This window comes from Anabas testudineus, chromosome 18, assembly GCF_900324465.2.
Source record: "Anabas testudineus chromosome 18, fAnaTes1.2, whole genome shotgun sequence".
Taxonomy (NCBI): Eukaryota; Metazoa; Chordata; class Actinopteri; order Anabantiformes; family Anabantidae; genus Anabas; species Anabas testudineus.
This window is the reverse complement of record NC_046627.1, coordinates 27,233,684-27,252,421: the sequence shown is the minus strand read 5'-3', so window position 1 is coordinate 27,252,421 and position 18,738 is coordinate 27,233,684. Positions and strand designations below refer to the sequence as shown.

The 18,738-nt window shown below is 41.9% G+C and overlaps 3 protein-coding genes across 3 annotated transcripts; 1 reads left to right on the top strand and 2 right to left on the bottom strand.

Annotated features, from left to right (window-relative positions):
- Positions 1 to 4,517: 4,517 nt before the first annotated feature.
- Positions 4,518 to 6,085, bottom strand: LOC113157678 (vicilin-like seed storage protein At2g18540). Its single transcript, XM_026353270.1, has 3 exons — positions 5,417 to 6,085; positions 5,031 to 5,324; positions 4,518 to 4,944 (listed from the first exon to the last, which is right to left on the bottom strand). Exons 1-3 carry the CDS (start codon positions 6,036 to 6,038, stop codon positions 4,721 to 4,723), a joined length of 1,140 nt encoding a protein of 379 aa, XP_026209055.1. The 5' UTR covers positions 6,039 to 6,085; the 3' UTR covers positions 4,518 to 4,720.
- Positions 6,086 to 7,115: 1,030 nt separating this feature from the next.
- Positions 7,116 to 16,717, top strand: rbm4.3 (RNA binding motif protein 4.3). The gene is given in 8 exon segments (XM_033326556.1): positions 7,116 to 7,192; positions 7,636 to 8,064; positions 8,164 to 8,618; positions 8,620 to 8,776; positions 12,829 to 13,036; positions 15,034 to 15,452; positions 15,541 to 16,192; positions 16,580 to 16,717. Coding segments are annotated over 6 exon segments (2,280 nt in total). The 5' UTR covers positions 7,116 to 7,192; positions 7,636 to 7,655; the 3' UTR covers positions 16,173 to 16,192; positions 16,580 to 16,717.
- Positions 12,455 to 13,692, bottom strand: tifa (TRAF interacting protein with forkhead associated domain). Its single transcript, XM_026352656.2, has 2 exons — positions 13,540 to 13,692; positions 12,455 to 13,415 (listed from the first exon to the last, which is right to left on the bottom strand). The coding sequence occupies exon 2, from the start codon at positions 13,355 to 13,357 to the stop codon at positions 12,770 to 12,772; it is 588 nt and encodes a 195-aa protein (XP_026208441.1). The 5' UTR covers positions 13,358 to 13,415; positions 13,540 to 13,692; the 3' UTR covers positions 12,455 to 12,769.
- Positions 16,718 to 18,738: the final 2,021 nt, after the last annotated feature.

Below are 18,738 nucleotides of genomic sequence, written 5' to 3'. Positions count from 1 at the left end.
ATCAGTGAGCTTCTGGTCGGCCTGTGGTGGTGCTTGGTGGTGTTGGATGCACAGATACGTGTAGGTGCTCAGGGGAATGTGACGGCCAGTCAGTGGCAACAGCGCTTTGTCATCCAGGAACTACATACCTACACACTTGCACCCACTGCACCAGACTAAGGTCTGAAAGCGGCTCTTATCTCTTAAGAGGCTGGTGAATATCAATAAACTGCACATTGCACCATATGCAAGGAGGAACAGTGCTCCTGAAGAGGCGAAAGCAAATGGACAGAGTTTACCGGACTTGGTGTTATACTGTGCTGATCAATCAAATTCACTTAATTCTTTAAGCAGTGTCACACAGATCAAAAGAAATCGATCTAAACAAATCTTAAATATCTGCAGTAGTAGTAGAAACCTTTTAAAGGTGTCTCTGTTTCTGCATTAATATCACTTAAAACGTCCTAAAAGTAGAGGAAGGAAACCCCACTCAACAAATGAGACAAAAAGCTGTTGACATCCATCTGCAGCAGGTGCTGGAAGGCAGCAGGGACAGTACATGAACACAGCAAAAATATTAAAGGAGTATCTGTTGCCGTCCACAAGAAACCTGACACTTCTAGGAAGTTACAAAGTTAGACAGATGCATGAAGTTTAAAGTTCCACACAGTGGTACAAATACCCAGAGGTAAACGTCCTACAAACAAAATGTTACTGAAGTGACAGTAAAGTCTCAGCATCAGAACATGCTGCAGATGCCAAAAGTAAAAACAGTGCATCTCAGACTAATAGACATAATATAACTGAATTCTAATTCTTAATGCATCAATGTTTAGTAATGCAGCTGAATGAGACGGCTCTGCTTTATATACAGTAGCTTTACAGCTGAATCCAAAATAAAACATCATCACTCCCATAATTATTTACACTTGAGCCAATAATTTGAATCTGAAAAGTAACTTTAGCAGTCAATAAATGTAGTGGAGTAGAAGTGTAAAGTTACATCAAATGGAAATACTCAACACTGAATTAAAGTGGGTGAGTTAAACTACTTTAATATTACTTTACTCCCAGTTTACTTCCCACCACTAGTGGAATCACAAGAGAAGAACCACAGCGGAACCCATCCACACACACTAAAACCTGTATTTCCTGCCCAAAGTCCTTTACAACATATTTAAAAAGTGGTACGTGCTGATTAAATCAGATATGTGGGGTTCTGTTCCTTTAAAGGACAACGTATGCAGCATAACTAATTAGGTCACTTTATTTCCTTTGTTATTTCTTGGTCATCCCTACTTATTTCGAGGAAACTGGGGATGAACTTGAACCTGAAATTTTAGTAAACTCGTTTCTGAATAATTGAAGAAGTTGCCACAGTGTAAAAAAACCCACCGTCTTCCCAGTCACATATTTGACCTCGGCCCAGCCTCTGCCTCCCTCTACGGGAGATTTGCTGGAAGTACTTGAAGCGTTCAGGTCTGTTGGTGGTCGACTTAAAATGAATGAAAATGCAGACATATACTCTCAGATATTCTTCATTTCGGCCACTAAACCTTTATTTCCTCTCACTGTAGTAAAGAGCAGCTGCGTCTTTTATTTCTGAGCTATCGCATTTCCTTGGACTCACAGAGACACATCTTTGAGGCTTTCTTTAAAATCTTCCACCTTGGATTAATTGATGAGGCCACAGTAGGCAGGACAGGTGTGGTTCCTCCCATAGTCCTGCCACCCAGCAGTCGGTGTCTGTGGAGGATGCACAGATCAAATTAGTAGCACTACCTGCAAATTCTACATAATTTATGTCTATTTAAGTCTTGTCTGCTGAATTCTGTCTTGCCATCAAGCCAGAGAAGAATCAAGAAGGTTCCTGATCACTCCGTAAACAAGCAGGTATGTTGAAATATTTCATTCAGTCATTCCACTGTTGGAATTTTACACATTTATTGTAATAGAGTGAAAACATAGTGTAGTTGTACTGAATGTTGCACAGGAGGGCATTCATGAAACAGGTACTGAGAATCTCTCAAAGGACAGAGCGACAGGCCGTTTTTACCATTGTTGTGTTTTGTCAGATCTTACGTTGTTAAGTCGGTTCATGGGAGCTGCTCCTTCACATGGGAACAGCTTCCCCCCCCCGACAAACAGCTCACTGCTTTGTGACACGGTGATCCTGTGCCAGGGTTCAGTGGCACAAGCAATATTATATTTAATGATGTTTTACAACATGTCAAAATGTATCAGAGCAAATACACGATTTTACAAATACAACCCAGTTTGGAGTTTGGAGTCACAAATTGCCTGACATATAGATTTGTAGTTTGCTGTTTGTCAAACAGATTATTACTATATTATTTATATTTTAATTATTAGCTTCATTATACTTTATAATAATTCTAATTAAGCTAGTCTAGCTTTGAAAAATATGTAGAATTGATTGAATAATGCTGCACTGTAACCTAAAGAAATAGAGCCAACATGTTCATTTTTAGGGTGTAGAAGTAAAATCCCTTTAATCTGTGTTGTTGACAGATGATGATTCATCCCCTGCCACCACCCATAGTAACAAATCAACCCACAATGACCAGAGGGGAGCCGAGGACCGGGAGCTGGTCCAGTGACACCTTCGACTGCTGGGATGATAAGGAGATTTGTGAGTATTTTTCCTGAGCATAAAAGTTGCTCCTCGTGGTGAAATTCGAAGAAAATTCTTAGAATTAAGATGTTTTCTAAGAATTTCCCCTTAAAGTTGAGACTAAATCCTAGTTACAAGATACAAATGATTCACAAAGCATCGAAGCCTTGTAAGAGCTCCTGAGAAATACCGTTTGGAGCAGAGAGGAGGACTTTTAAGATGCTGAAGAGTTTCTTAAGCAGGCGACAAAACGCTGGAAAGACAGAGAAATAGCAGGGTCAAGCACACCTCCTTGTTAAGATAAAGGCTTCTGCTATTTCCATTCTCTGAGAGTTTTCTAAGCATGTCTGTGAACACGGCCCCTGATCTATGACCTGTTCATTGTTCTGTTCTTTAACTTCCTTGTGTTTGTCTGTGCTCACGTCCCAGACAGGCTGCTTTGGTTTCTGGTGTTGTCCGTGCTTGGCTTGTACAGTCAGTTCAGCGTTTGGGGAGTGTCTGTGTTTGCCGCTGCTGAATATACTGTCTGGAGGGTTTCCTGTGACTACTGTCGCCATACGGAGCAGCATGAGAGAGAAATACCAAATACCGGTATATGTCAGACTGTTATGTTTGATTGATAGATCAAGACGACCACTTATCACGCTGCATGTCGTGATATATGGAGTCTAAGCTTTGCTTATGTACCTTCATCTATCATTATGTTACACTCATCATTTCTCTTTTCTCCCAACTAACAGGGCTCCATATTAGAAGACTGGGTGTTGGTGTGTTTCTGCAATGCTTGTGTCCTCTGTCAGCTGGCCCGGGAGTTAAAACTTCGTGAGCACCAGTTCTCCTAAGTCCCTGGTACTGGCAGAAACCTTCTGCTGACAGATCATACCTGTCATCTATTTTAAATCAGAGTAGCCTAATTCGTATATCAACATTTATACAGAACTGTCAAAATGATGATGTCAGTGAAATGTAAATTCAGATTCAAATGTATTTCATTATATTATATAATGAGATTCAGTTGTGGAATATGATGACTTGTAAGAAATGCTTTGTTTCCATAGGAACGGATTGTTTCCAGTATGTTTAATGTTTATTGTTGAATTTCATGTCGAAGGTTTTGAGTTTTGATCAGTTTTTCCTTCTTCTTGCTCTCCAGTATGAAAAGTGATCCTGGCACACATCAGGCTACAAACATCTAAAACTGCAATAATTCAATGTTTTATATGAACAATATATCTAATGTATGTATGTATAATATGAAAATGGTCACTGATAAATTCACAAGTAATTAATCATTAATCAGGTTTAAAGCCTCATCAGTGCTGAGTTGATAAACCTGTACACCACCTGTCCATTACCAGACAGTGGTCACACAAAGTTACCAACTAGCTAGGGAATACAGTTAAACTTGCATTAAACTATGACGTTAGATGATAACAAAGCAAAGGGTGAATATTGGACTTGGACTGTCAGAAACATGAGCTCAAATGAAGCTTCTTGTTTTTCCTGTCAATGCAGCTTGAAGATGGGACGGTTCTTTCCATTATTTTCCAGTAAAGCTAGAATAGGATTTCTTGAGTAATGGCTGAAACATGACTAACGAGCACATAATGAGGGAAGGGCCTAAAAAAAAAACACAGACATTACATGCAGTAATAGGTGAGGGTTTCCAGAGCGTATTACTGCTGCTGTTGAAGTCATTCCTCTCTGCTGATGTGAACACTGCAGAGGAAAAGCCAGGGAATGAATAACATAATCACTTAATCTACTTAAAGTATTACATTCTAGGAAGGGATTTCTATCTTCTTAATACAGTGTGAATATTATTGCTCAGTTGGTGTTTCCTTTACTTTACAATAACAGTGTGCAGTCATAAGAAATGGATGTGCTCCACTGCATTCACCTTTTAAATTTTATTTATATTCTGTGATCCGAATCCAACTAGCAACCTTGGAAGCAGGTCACTGTTGTAGATTCTATTTGATTATGTTCAATGGATTTTCCTTTACAGGCACATAAGAAGTGTACTATTAGATTTTATTCAATGCAGTTGATTCCATTTTATTGTATTATATGTGTTAGGAAAAGTAAGGAAGTGTACTTTTCGTTTTACAGAACAGCCATGTTCAAATCGCTGTACCCTTGAAATAACACAGTAGCTATTTTTGAAAAGGACCCCATTGTCTCCTCATCGTCCTCTTGAGGTTTCTTCTTTCTCTCCTTCTCCCTCCTGTGTTTAATTTTTTCCTCAATTGAGTGTTGTTTCTTTAGCAGCTTCCTTCTCCGAGCCTGTTGCCTCCATCTTCGTATCTCCTTCACTTCAGGAGTGTCATCTGGATAGAGGTCGAGTGGGAACGTTAGAACAGTAAAACAGGAAGTAATAGTGTGAAATGCAGAGTGTATAGACTGGATTTGTTACCGCCTGCATCGATGGCCACCTCCTTCTCACGGGTCCTGGAGATGGCCTTGATGATTTGTTCCCTCCTGTGTTCGTGGTATCGCGTTTTCAGCTTTGAGACGGAGTCCTTCTTCGGAACCAGTTCACGTCTTCGGCTCTCCGTCTCCTCCTCCTCTTCACTGCTCTCTTGACCTTTCCTCTCCTTCTTCTCCTCGTGTCTTATCCTCTGCTCAACTCTGTGCTTTTCCACCAGCAGCCTCCTCCTCTTTGCCTGCTGCCTCCATCTCTTCACGTCCTTCAGTTCAGGGGCGTCATCTGAAAGACAGAGGACATCAGCGTTAAGCCGATCAACACCTCTTCTTTACAGAAATGATTTTAGACATACTACATGAACCACTCTTTCTTACCACCAACATCAATGGTCACCTCCTTCTCGTAGCTCCTAGAGATGGCCTTCATGATTTGGTGCTTCCGGTGTTCGAGGTAAAATATTATCAGGATTGGAATTAGATTCTTTTTAGGACAGGTTTCTTTTCCTTCTGTGTCCCCCTGTTCATTCTGCCTCCCCCTCTCCTCTTGGCCTAGTCTCTTTCTCTCTTCCTTTCTCCTTATCCTGCCTTCAGAGTTTCCCCGTCGGCTCTTCTCCTTCATGTGAAGTCCCTCTTTCTCCCCCCTTTCCTCTCTCCTCTTGGTCCTTCTCTTCTCCATCCTCTCTTGTCTTTCTCTTTCCCCTCTCTTCTGTTTCCCGCTCTCCTCTTGTTCCTCTCTCAGTTTTTCCTCTTCCCTCCCCATCCTCTTCTTAACTCTCGCGTGTCTTTCTTTCTTTCCATCCTCTCCTTTCTTTCTTTCCATCCTCCCATCTCTTTCAGCTTCTTGCTCCAGACTTTCTGTCTCCTCACTCTCTTGTCTTCTCCTTTCTTTCCACCACCGCCACATTTTCTTCTCCATGTTCTCCAGTTGTTCTCTTTCAGCTTGTTCCTGTCTGTCTCTCTTCTTTGGTCTTTCCTTCCTCCTCCGTCTATTTTTCATCTCTTGTTTTTCACCTTCTTCCTCCCTCTGTCTCTCTCCTTCCTCCCTCCCCCATCTCTCTCTCTTCTTCTTCTCCTTCTTATTTTTTCTCCTTTCAGGTTCTCTCATTTCTTCCTTCTGCTCCCGTCTCTCCTCTTTTTCCTGGTCCTGTCTTCCTCCCTCCATCCTTTCTACTCTTCCTTTTCTTAGTCTTCAGCTTTTTGTTCTTGCAGCAAACTGTGGCAGCATCTTTAAACACATTACAGTTGTTGCTATGTACATAATGTTTTTTAAAATTGTGTTTTTGTTTAATTTTATGTATGATCAATTTTGTTATGATTTGTTATGGCAAAAGCAGAACATGAACAATAAAGTTTTGTGGTTGAGACCTTTCTACTATTTAAAACATTAAGACTATTTTTGTTATTCAAGTTTGTACTCTTGTGTTAGTAGCAAACATTAAGCCCACAAACCTTGAATGAATAAATATTGTGGGTTAATAGCCCATACCCTACATAAGTAATATACATAATAGAGTTTGATGGTTGTTGACTGTTGGTAACATTTTTTATATTTTACATTTTGAGATCCCTCAGGCATAAGACATGCTCGTTTCCCACTGTTTAGAAAAAAATATCATATTTGAACTGATTGAATTTTGAGTTTTGATTTGAAAATGAGATCTATTAGTAGTAGATTCAATAACCCGGCATCTTTTAATAAATATCATTCTAGTTCAAGTTTTTTTAACTAAATTGCACAGGTGAATTTTATTATGAGGTTTCCACAGCGCCATCTAGTGGCCATGTACCGCCATTCGTAGTAGTAGTAGTTTACAGATGTATTCGTAAAGATTTGGCCTTTTTAAAACAGCCTGAATGATTTGAAACGTGTTGTTTTGCTGATGCTTTAGTTTGAACTAGTTTGAACTATGTAGTTGATGAAAGTTATTGTTCTGCTCTTTACACTCCGCCGCCTTCGTCGATCACGTGACCCGTCCCTCGCACGTCATTGCGGTCATTCGGTTCGCGAGTCTCGTCACCCAATCACAGCGCGTGTCTTTTGAGCGACGCGTATCTCCACCAATCAGATTTATTTCTGTGCGACTCCGGCCAGTTGCTCCTTCCTGTGTGATAGTTAGAGTTTCCACTTCGTTGTGGCGCCATTCATAAGCTGTGAGTATGGACGTTTTCATGCCCGTGTCTATCCGTAACTACACGTCTTTAAACCCAAACGCATTTAATTAGGGTTCCGCCACTGGAGACAAAATGGCTCACGCGTGGTAGCCAGCGTTAGCTCTCTGAAGGATAGCAGTCAAATGAAACGAGCCTGGCTAGCAGCGGTGAGTCCAGGAAGTGAAAACACGAGAACTTTTTCGACTTCTACAAGTAGTTTAAAGTCGTACAGTTGCAGAACTAAAGCAATTTAACGATAAATGTGCCAGTTTGTATTTTTATTGTCGTTTTTGTCCAGTGACACTTCAGACAACTGTCGCCTCGGTGACTAGTTTTCTATTTCCTGATAATGACGTGATAGTTTCACTATCTGCTCCCCCCTCGTTACTTTCGGTTGCTGCATGGTGACCTGTGTTGACTCCTCCTGTCTCTACCCGCTTTAGAGAAGCTCACCGGAGCAGCGATGGTGAAGATTTTCATCGGGAACCTCTCTCAGCACACTGAGAAGGAGGAAGTTGAGGCTCTGTTTACCCAGTACGGCACAGTGACAGAATGTGCAAAGTACAAAAACTATGCCTTTGTCCATATGGAGGATCGTAAGGCGGCCACTAAAGCCATCCGTGAACTCCACCTCTATAAACTGAATGGTAGAGCCATCAATGTGGAGCCCAGTAGAGGGAAGAACCAGGGCCCCGTGAAGCTCCACATAGCCAATGTAGAAAAGGGCTTTGATAAAGAGCTCCGAGAGCTGTTTGAGGAGTATGGCACGGTCACAGAGTGTGCCATTGTCAAGAACTTTGCCTTCGTGCACATGTCCAATTCAGATGAGGCCATGGATGCAATAAAGGGCCTGGATAACACAGAATTTCAAGGTAAGCTGGTTTCATCCGCTGCTTCTACGTTTTGGGGTTTTCGTTCCTGTCAGTGTTTGGACTACAAGATTTGAGGGACAATGTTTTTCTCTCTCTCAGGAAAGCGCATACATGTTCAGATTTCAAAAAGCAGACCCAGAGGGGCACCTGAGGAGGAGGAGGAATATCCACCTCCGCCTGGCAGAGGGGGCTATTATCCCCCTCGCTACCCCGGAGAGAGGCCCGAGCCTCCTTACAGAGGCCGTATGTCCGCGTATCCTCCTCCACCTCCTCTGCCGCCCCCTCCGAGACGAGCAGCCTTTCCCGACCATGGCTATGGCGAGCGAGATGGCTATGGGGTGGTCGATTTCTATGAGAAATACAGAGCCCATCCATACAGCACAGCAGGCTACGATGACAGGCGTGCCATCCCCCCTCCTCCACCTCCTCCCTCGGCACTGGTTAGAGAACGTCTTGGAATGGTGTCGCCTGACCCATATGAGCGCCGCCCCCTCCCTCCTGCTCCTCCGTCCTACATGACCCGGGACCGTAGCCCCATCAGACGAACTCCCCTTCCACCTGCACCATCAGCAGGTAATGGGTACACCTACGAGCGGTCCCGGCTGTCCCCGATGTATGCTCCTCCCCGTCCCCGAGACTCCTTCTCAGAGAGATTACCACCACCGCCCCCACCACCACCTCGCTACACAGGCTATTAGGTTTCCAAGAGTGTAATTCAAGGTGAGAACTGAGAGTGGATGTTTCTTCACACTATAAACCACATTGATAGAAATCATATGATACCAAAAAATGTGTAGAGCTTAATACGTAAAGTAGAGAGGTAGAGGTGCAATTTAAACCATCATCATCTGACAGAGCTCGTAACTCATGCAGCTTTAGTTGAGGGAGTAGATCAATATACAACCAGGAAGCTGGTACAGTCCTAAAATATTACTGCTTGAACACTAAAAACAAGCCTTGCGCGAATCCTAAATAAAGCGCGCTCCTTGACATGTGTGGTGTGCTCTCTTTCCAGGTTTAGAATATGACAAGATCGTCGCCGTCTACTGATGCACGTGGCGCTATACATCCCCCCCTCGTCTATGGCGGATTGCGTTGCGTTCGCCTGAGACTTGCTGGAAGATGCTGTATTGCGGACAGCCTCGTACTTAAAAAAAAAAAAAAAAAAAGAAAAGAAAAAAACGAATCCATGTCTACAGTTCACGCATTGTTCTGAGCTGTTCATGCCTTTTCTGTTCCTCTGCTTGTTTTATTGTTCAGATCCTTCAACATGTTTTCAGAATTGGATGCTGTTTCAGTGTGACGCAGTACTGCTACTGGCCAAAAACTATACACTCTGCTACTCAGTCTTTCTAATGTGGCCTGTGGGAAACTGTAATATACTTTCATAATAAGGGTTGCCATTTAATTATAAATATATATAAAATCTTTATAGGCAAAATAATTTTGTTAAGCCAAAGGTTGGTGGTTGATTAAAAATCAGTTTAAAAAAATTAAAAAGTCTAGAAGTGCTTTAATATGATATTATTGTGGCAGGTTGTACGATAATGACAAATCAAAATTCTAGTGTGGTTTTGTTCTTTTTACACTTTGTTTTATCTTTTCTTGCGAAAATAGAATAATATAATACGGATATGTATGATTTTATTTACTTCACAAGTTGCATTTCATCTGAAGGCTTTTTAAATAAACAACTGAAACCCAAAATGACAACTAACTGTCACATCATTCCACGTTGGATAGTTCTTTGAGCCTAATGACCAGCACATAGCCACTGTCCACCACACCAGATAGATTCAGTAATAACCAGGCGTTTAACTCTTTAAACGACTTTGTTCAGTTTCAACTCCCTTGAGGATTGTCAGCTTGACACATGGTAGGTGATGCTTTCTCAATCCCGTTCATTATTCATTGTGAGGCACCGCTTGGGCTGTTCCATTGAACTCTCGTGTTGATGCGTTTTCACCCGAGCAGCGAGGCCTGCGATTCAAACAAAGAAAATCCAGTCTTTGGGCAGCTGTTGCCTGACTGATTGAGGTCACCACCAGTGCAACATAAACTTGTGACGTCACCTCTAAAACCTTCAAAGTTAACGCAGCTAACGAAATCTGTATTACATTAACTGTAAATGTGTATCAACTTCAAGTTTCCTGTGTTGTTCTGTGGCTAAACAGAAAGTCCAAAGCCGTGTGCATCTCTGGTACACAGAGAGCTGCACCTTTCATCTGTGTTTACTGTTGCCTACCGTGTGTCGAGTCGGTTGGGGTGTTGCACAGCAATGAGTATTGCGAGGGCCCGTGTTCTGTCCTCTTGCGGCACGTTTTTCTCTAGTCTTGATTTAAATTCTTAGTTATTAAATTCACACATTAATCTCTCATTAACCTTTCAATGAATATTCAACATTTAATACATTTTCATATATGTGTACACACACTATGTTCCACAGATTGAATGCAGTCCTGGTATTCTCAGTATTTGTGCTCTTTGTAGGTTGTTAGACTCTATGGTGGCAGCTCATGGTAAGTCTTCGTCAGAAGATGCCCATCAACCTGAAGAAAAGAGGTAGATATTATCTTCACTGTAGTGCTGTACACCTGTTACTGTCTCCGTCTTGTGTTCATACATGGGTACTACAGTACAGTAGTATTTTTTTTTTTTAAATCAGGTAGCCCTGTGACTCTTTTTGATATTTCCATCTTGTAGAAATGTTAAGTTAAACAGAAACTGATTTGTTCGCTGAATCTGTTTAACAATCAGTTATCCTATGACGTTGTCTTTTTTTTAAAGCTAGATGTTCCTCTTATTAAATTTGGCATTGCAGTCTCAGGATTAAAGGTTGAATAAGTAATGGAAACAGTGCTTGTTTCCCTTTTCTGTCTCTTAGTTCACAGGCTTGTCTGTGGGTCTCCAAGTGATTTCACAAGGTTTCTGAACATTATCCACTGAGCAAAGATGACAGTCTTAAAGATAAAGGTACTGTAACACAATACGAAGTCACTACAAAGTTCATAAAACTTGTCGATATGACAAACCTTGATTGATTGTATCTGTTGTCCTTACAGGAAGCTGATTTGGTCCTGCCTGATCCATTAGACTGTGAAATGGAGGGACAGCCCCAGTCCAGTCCTCAGGACACTGGCATGATTACTACTTTGTGCCTTTTTCAAATAAATGTATTTTATAAGTGATCTTTGATTTGATAGACTATTTTTTTATGAAATGTTTAAACGTAAGCATTTATTACCACAGCTGTGTAACCTTTACTTCTAGTGCTTAAGCTTTAAAAAAGCTTTATCCTAGTTATATACAATGACAGGCAAACTTTGTCCCAGTTTCACTCAATTCAGCTTGAAAGTCTGTTTTTATCACCATTAGCCAATGTCCTGTTTCCAGATAAATTTGCTGATGTGTCTGTTGAGCAATGATTGACTCGATGCAGAGGCTCAGGATAGATGAAAACGACTGAGTGACTTACTGTAGAGCAAAACAAAACAACTAAATAAAATATGTTTCATGGATTTAGATTGATAGGAATACTAGAACAGCCAAATATACATAGAGATTGGGCTTTTTAAAGTAAACCTGACACATCGGCCAAAGGAGAAGTATCATTTTCTTGATTCCCTTTTTAGAAATTGTCTTTCCTAATTTATTTATTTTTTTTAATTAAATCAAATCTTTTAAGCACACTTTCCTGCTGTAGTGGAGTGTAGAGGAATAGGTGGTGGTTAGTGTCAGTGGCAGCACAGCCACCCGCATGACGCTTATCGCATTCCCAGCTTTCATTGCTCCTCTTCTCGTCAGTTCTGAAGCATCCTGCTGATAAGAACCACACTGACAATGAGATGACTCTTCTGCTTCAACAAACATATAAAGCTTTACTAAACGTCCTGCTCGTAAATTGCGTGTTAAAGATAAGGATTCTCTAACCAGAGTAAATTTATTTCTAGGTCTATTAAAAATTAACACTAGGTTTTGGAACTAACCTCATCACAGGCTATAAATCCAATCATACTGTAGTAAAATATTGAGATATTTATTCCTGTTTTATTGTATGTTACTTTATAGTTGTAGATTTTACTCTGTATTAATTCCACAACTTTAACTACTAGTATATAATATCGTGTAATATAATAACAGGTTTTGAACCAAAACCAGAAGCAAGTATTTGTTACAAGAAGGACAGCTACGATATGTGTCTGTAACCTGAGCTCAAGAATTTAATATGTTAAGAGGAAATCTGGAAAAACTTGTTTCTAACAGACTTGTGGTGCCGCTCTGTCCTCTGTTCAAGGAAAGCACCGATTTCCATGAACTGCTAGTCACCCTCATTTCAGTTTCTCTTTAACGGTTGCCAACTCTGCATCAGAGACACACACATTAACAAAGACATGTTACCAAAAAACATTTTATTGTAGAAACAAATAAGCTACTTTTATAACTTAAAGATATTATTTATACATATACATTATACAGATAGGTGAGGAAAAGGCTACAACTATGATCACAGTTTTTAAATATATAGCTACAAATAGTAGGAGTATAGGAGTAGTAGATATGGGGAATAGATATGGGGAACTAAATAATACTGATTTGACTTCACAAACCTGCCACTACTCTAACAGCTGCACAGTCAATTGCATTCTTGTTAGAAAGTAAGAAAGTAGAAATAAGTCACAGGATTTCACAGAGCAGTGACAGTTCATCAAGAATCATACATGAGAGTCTCGTCAGTCTCCAGGGGCCCAAGTGCTCTGACTGCAGTTGGAAAACCGTTCATCACTCCCGAGCCTGTGTCCATGACGGGTGTCATGCTGGGCACACACATGCATGTCTCCCTGGATGGAGGTGCTGTCAGCACCTCAAACTCCACCTCAAAGGTGACTTTGGCCTCACCAGACTCACGGATGATCAGCATCTCATACTCTCCGAACCGGATCAGGGCCTTGTCTGGGAGATCCGTCCTCTCCAGGTAGCCCAGCGCTGAGCTGTTCACCGACAGCCGTCCCCTCTGGCTCAGGTTCTGAATGCTGAACAGCATGTCCTGGCTACCTGGTTTGCGGTAGGCTTGGAGGGCCAGCTGCTTGCGGGACACCCGGGGGTCCGCCAGGGAGTAGGTACAGGCCTGGTTGTCACGACCGAGCTTTAGAGGGTCATCTGCTGAATGTACACTCCTCTTTCCCAGAGGAAGCAGGCCATAAAGACCCCTACAACTCTGCTGTGGGTGGTAAAACTTGATGTGGAGACAAGTCAGGAAATCCTCCTCTGTCTCCATAGTCTGGGACACGTTCATCTTGACAAAAGCTCCAGATTAAATCAACAAAAAGCTGAATCTGACCAACAACAGGCTCCTAAGGCAGAATACAAACAAACCCATTAGGAATACAGTGGCATGAGGTGGTTTACCACTCCAAACAAAAGTAAAGTAACTCATCAAGTAGAGAAATCCCTGCTGTTACACTGTTGGTGCCTTACCTGTGTGTTTTACAGACATGCAGTTAAGCTCAGTCCACAGTGGAGCTGGTTCAAATGTTGCACCAGAGAGAACTAACTAACAGCTGTATGGGTGAAAACATGAAGACTCCTCCTGTAGGAGCTGTGCAAGCTGTTTTCCTTCTGCAGCTCCTATTTCATCATTCTCACATGACCCAATAACAACAATGCTGCTTTCGTGCGCATATGGAAAAATCACAGCTACAGACGGCGGCTGAGGTAAAACAGGGACTTTCCTTAAAGAACCATGGATGTGTTAAGACGCACATGTTCATTTAAGACTGGAAAATAAGCAGCAGGTCAGTCAGGAATAGGAACAGTTACTGTTGCAACATGTGCTAACTTTTAACTTAACTTTTTTGAAACGCTCGTCAATGCAACCTCTGTCACGGTGTTTGACTTTTCTTATGAAATGATTCGTAGCTCATTTTAACACGAGCACGTGAACGCAGCACCGCAGCACTGGAATTTCCCTGATGGTGTAAGTGAGAACAGTCCGGAAGTCACCGCACGGTTTCACATTTATTGTTGGACTTACAGCATTTTCGACTATTTAACGGGATGGCGTAAGGATGTAAAATGAAACCGTTACACATCAACCCGGGGTGTAGCCTGCACTCCCTTAGTTTACTGCTCTGTGATGATGAACAGTGCAGGACTTCATTGGTCACAGTTAGTTAGACAGGGATGAGCTGGAGGGGAGTTTCTGACAAGCCAGATTTATAACATGTAGAAACTGGGTATAAAAATTCTTCACACCAACAACAAATAAAGCGTTTTGCAATAGCTAAACGTTTATTTATGCATAGCCACAAAGATACGCTGGTTGTTTGGCCTTCCGGACAGTGGATGGCGCTGTGAAGGAAACGCGGACCGGGTGTTAGGACGAAAAAGAATCAACCGGAAGTTGGCTAAAGGAAGGATCTCGAAAAAGGGGGTGCATTATTAGAAGCAGCTGAACGGTAAAAAAAAAAGGTAACATACAATTTGTCTTCGTCTTGATATGCAATACTTGTTAATCACGCACTTATAAATTAGTATTTGAGTGTTTGTTCGCTGTTTTTCGCGTGTATGCTAACACGGGCAGCGCTGCTTTGTGTAGTAGCGCGGCAAGAATAGCGAGCTAACAATTAGCATCGACGAATTTAAAAAAAACCTGTGGAATTGGGTTTCGACGTATCTAACTATCCTCAGTGTACACAAATGCAGCCTGCGAACTGTTAGAGACACTTCAATGGTAAAATAACTAACCCAATGTTTGTTAAACGTGGACTAGTAAACGAATTAACTTGGTGCGTTACGTTAAAATGGCGTCAGCCATCTTGCAGTGACCAGGCCTGATACATTTGCTGCAGTGGCGACATCAACACTGTAAAACCGCCTGTACAACCATAAACGTCATTCATTGTACTTCACGCGTTGTTCTGCATCGCCACCCTTACATTCCCGTTTTTTCTCTGAATTGCCTTAAAACAGATCTTTAACAATGGTGAAAATTTTTGTGGGAAATCTGCCCCGAGAGGCAGACCAGGATGAAATCAAGGCTCTCTTTACCCAGTATGGCACAGTCACAGAATGTGCCATCATCAAGAACTATGCCTTTGTCCACATGGATGACCGCAAGGCTGCCACCAAAGCTATAAAGAGTCTGCACCTCTACAAGCTCCACGGCACACCAATCAATGTGGAGGCCAGCCACGGAAAGAACCAGGGATCAGTCAAACTGCACGTAGCGAATGTAGAGAAGGGGTCCGACGATGAGCTTCGTGCTCTCTTTGAGGAGTATGGCACAGTCACAGAGTGTGCTGTTGTCAAAAACTTTGCCTTTGTTCACATGTCCAATTCTGACGAGGCCATGGATGCTATCAAAGGACTGGACAACACTGAATTTCAAGGTAAGAAACGTCCATCATGTGGTGAGAAGTCGTTTTTGTTTTGGGTTTAAACTTATGTTTTCCTTGTGTTGTGTTGTTTTCTATTTAGGCAAACGCATACATGTCCAGATCTCTAAAAGCCGTCCCAGACACGAAGAACGGGATGACTACCCTCCTCCTCCCCCAGACAGAGGTGGCTATTGGCCCCCACGCTATCCAGGAGAGAGGCACGAGCCTCCCCCACCGAGCTACCTGAGAGGCCGCCTCAGCCATATACCCCCAGGTTACCCAGCCCCTCCTCTGCCACCCCCTCCCCCTAGACGAGCTGTTTATCCTGACCGCCCCTATGATGGTGAAAGGGACAGATATGGCGTGGTAGATTATTATGAGAAGTACAGAGCCCGTCCGTATGGCATCGCTTCCTATGAAGACCAGCGTGCTGGCGCCCCTCCGCCTCCCCCTCCACCCTCAGCCGTCGTCCGAGACCGACTTATGCCCTCGTCGCTTGACCCATATGAGCGTCGGCCCCTACCACCTCCGCCGTCCTCATACTACGCCCGAGATCGCAGCCCCCTCAGGAGACCGCCTAGCACACCAATGCCCCCCGCCAGTAATGGTTACTCCTACGAGCGATCCCGACTTTCTCCGGTTTCCCGGGTCCCAGCATATGGAGTTCCACGTGCCAGGGACCCCTACGCAGAACGGCTGCCTCCGCCACCGCCTGCACGCTACGCTTATTAAGCAAACCTCAGCATGTGAAGGTGAGAATAGGTGTGAGATAGATTGGTGGTTGATACCTTATGTGAAATTCCCCTTCGTCTCAGTAAAGGCAGAGGCAGCTTGTGACCTGTCCCGCACGCTAGATTTTGTGGGACAATATAGTCTGAAAAGGCATGCGCACGAAGGTATTCAGCAAGGTGTTAAATCGCTTGTAATGCACGACTGTGCATCTGAGTTGGATTGGAGATGTCACTTTGGTATCATGTGGTATAATTCGTTTGTGACCGTTAGGCTGGGACCTCTGGCTGAAGAGCAGGTATCGAGAAACTCAACTCGAGAAACTAAACCCGTAAAAACTGACGATGGAACAACGTGCTTTGCATCAGCAGTTGCAGTCAGTTCATTTGTGTCATTTGCTCTTCTTTCAGGATCGTCGTCCGACTGCGTCGCCGCTCGCCGCCTCCTGATGTACGTGACACTATCCTCTTCCAGTCTGTGGCCGAGCGCGTTATGTTCCCCTGAGATGCTCACAGGAGGAACTGCGGCGTCCACGTCTGTTATTGTTTTTTATGATTTTGGGACAGTTTTTACACTCGTATTTTTTTCTCCTGATTGTTTTAGTTTTTCATTGTGCTGTAGTATTTTAATGCTTGACGTCTGAGTTAGGCGTTTTCTTTTTTTAATTTGTACCATTTGAATAATTAGTGTTCTGATGTTGTGTGTGACCTTAGAAAGCTGACTTATTTCAGCAGCAGTTTCTAGGCGATACCTGTGACTAGATTTAAAAGATTCATTTATTAAATCTAATGTGCACGTTGGTTCCATCATGCTAAGGTTTTTCCTCGAAATCCAAATCTCCTTATGCCGTTGCTGTGAAAATAGAAGCTGTTAAGACACAGGAGTGAGAAATGTAGAAGGTATCTGTTAATAGAACAATTACCGAAAAGCGCTCTCATGTATCCTGTCAATTGTCGTACTATTTTAAAAAAAAAGAATAAAAGTGCGGAGTTGTGCAGTAAAGATGTTCAGAGATGTGTTCAAAACCATGCCCTGCGCTAAAACATCAGTTTAACCGTTTGAATTGATTCAAATACTCAAAATACTCATTCAATGATCCGTTTCTCTGTGATCTCACGTGAGACTTGTTAAAATCGTCACGCTGATAAAAGTACCTCCTGGTCTTGTTTCAAATGCTGCAGCTTTCATCATGCATCAGCGGAGCGTTTTAGCTCGTCCCCTTCACTGCCAAAATGGAAACTCGTTGACACTGTAGCGCAAGTGAATAAGGGCGTGACCTCTGGCCATACTCAAACAGCCGAGATTTCATAGCTGAGACATGTTTATCCTGAAAGCGTGGGGAGACGGCATCAGATGCTGCTGGAGACCTTCTGAGTCAACAGGTAAGTTGAGGGCTGTAAGGATTATTAAAGAAGCTAATGCCACATAACACATGTTTTAATAGGTAAATAATAGTAATATAACAGAAGTTTGTAACGGTGGAAATGAATTTATTTACAAGACTTTGAGTGTTACCTAGTTAGTAGTCAGTTATTGCCTGTAAAAAAAATAAAGCTGTCCATTTAGCTTTACATCAAATGCTTTTTATTGAAAGTATTTGCTGGGTAAAACTTTTTAAATATATGTATACTTGTATACTTATACGTGAATACTGGTTGGCTCTGGGAAACATATTGAACATTTAGAGGGCAGTTAGGTTTGTCTTAGATATTGATTGACATTTTTTAAAGAAGTTAAGAGTCAATTACCAAAACAATGATATTGTTATTTGAACTGACGTTACCCAGACATGTTCATGGACAAGTTTACAGTACTTCGATTTGTAATGCCATTTTGCAAACAGACCTACATGAATAAAATCATTGAAATAACATTGACTGACTGGTAAATATTCCCTTTAAAACTGTGTATTCTGGCCTGTTTCTCTAGTTTCTTAAATCTTCAGTTAGATAAAATGAGATTCCACAACAAAGGAGCACATTTTGGTTGCTACCATAAAAGGCTTGAGGTTAAAAACCAGCTGTGGTTAGAATGAAACGCAGTGAAGTGCTTTTAGTTAAAGCAGCACAATCACATGGAAACAGATTTTTCTCATTATGTTAGATAATGTGAATGTGTTCATGGTGACTATTTTTCTGAAATTCACAATTTGATGATTTTTTTTTTTATTTGATTGCTTCGTACAGATTGAATTGTCTTCCCAGCCTTTTTTTCTTTATTTTAAAGTAGTTTTAGTTTCGTTTGTCTTAATCTGCGAACACCACCGATGACCAGAAGGGGGAAACATACAAAATAGGATCAGCACTGTTAACATTTACACTGTGCACCCTGATTGAGCTTGTGTACAGTTAAATGTGAGGTAAAACCGATCCTGAATGCATTGTTTCTAAAAAAGTGATATTTTCCATCCTTAAAAACACCTGTAGTTTCAGATGTTCTGCATCGCAGTCGAGTCATATTGATGAAATAACAACAAAAAAAGAAAAAACTCTGCATATCACACATAAAAAATATATTTTTGATAGATTATTGCTAAAAAACACGTCTTTAGTGTGTGGGGTTGTGATAC

What these genes read in the sequence shown, in the direction of transcription:
- LOC113157678 (XM_026353270.1), bottom strand. Translation starts at nt 6,038, where the DNA reads ATGAAAAATAGACGGAGGAGGAAGGAAAGACCAAAGAAGAGAGACAGA. An exon ending in GGTGACCATTGATGTTGGTG is followed by an intron (nt 5,325 to 5,416) that starts GTAAGAAAGAGT and finishes TCTGTCTTTCAG; the next exon opens with ATGACGCCCCTGAACTGAAG. An exon ending in GGTGGCCATCGATGCAGGCG is followed by an intron (nt 4,945 to 5,030) that starts GTAACAAATCCA and finishes ACCTCTATCCAG; the next exon opens with ATGACACTCCTGAAGTGAAG.
- tifa (XM_026352656.2), bottom strand. Translation starts at nt 13,357, where the DNA reads ATGAACGTGTCCCAGACTATGGAGACAGAGGAGGATTTCCTGACTTGT.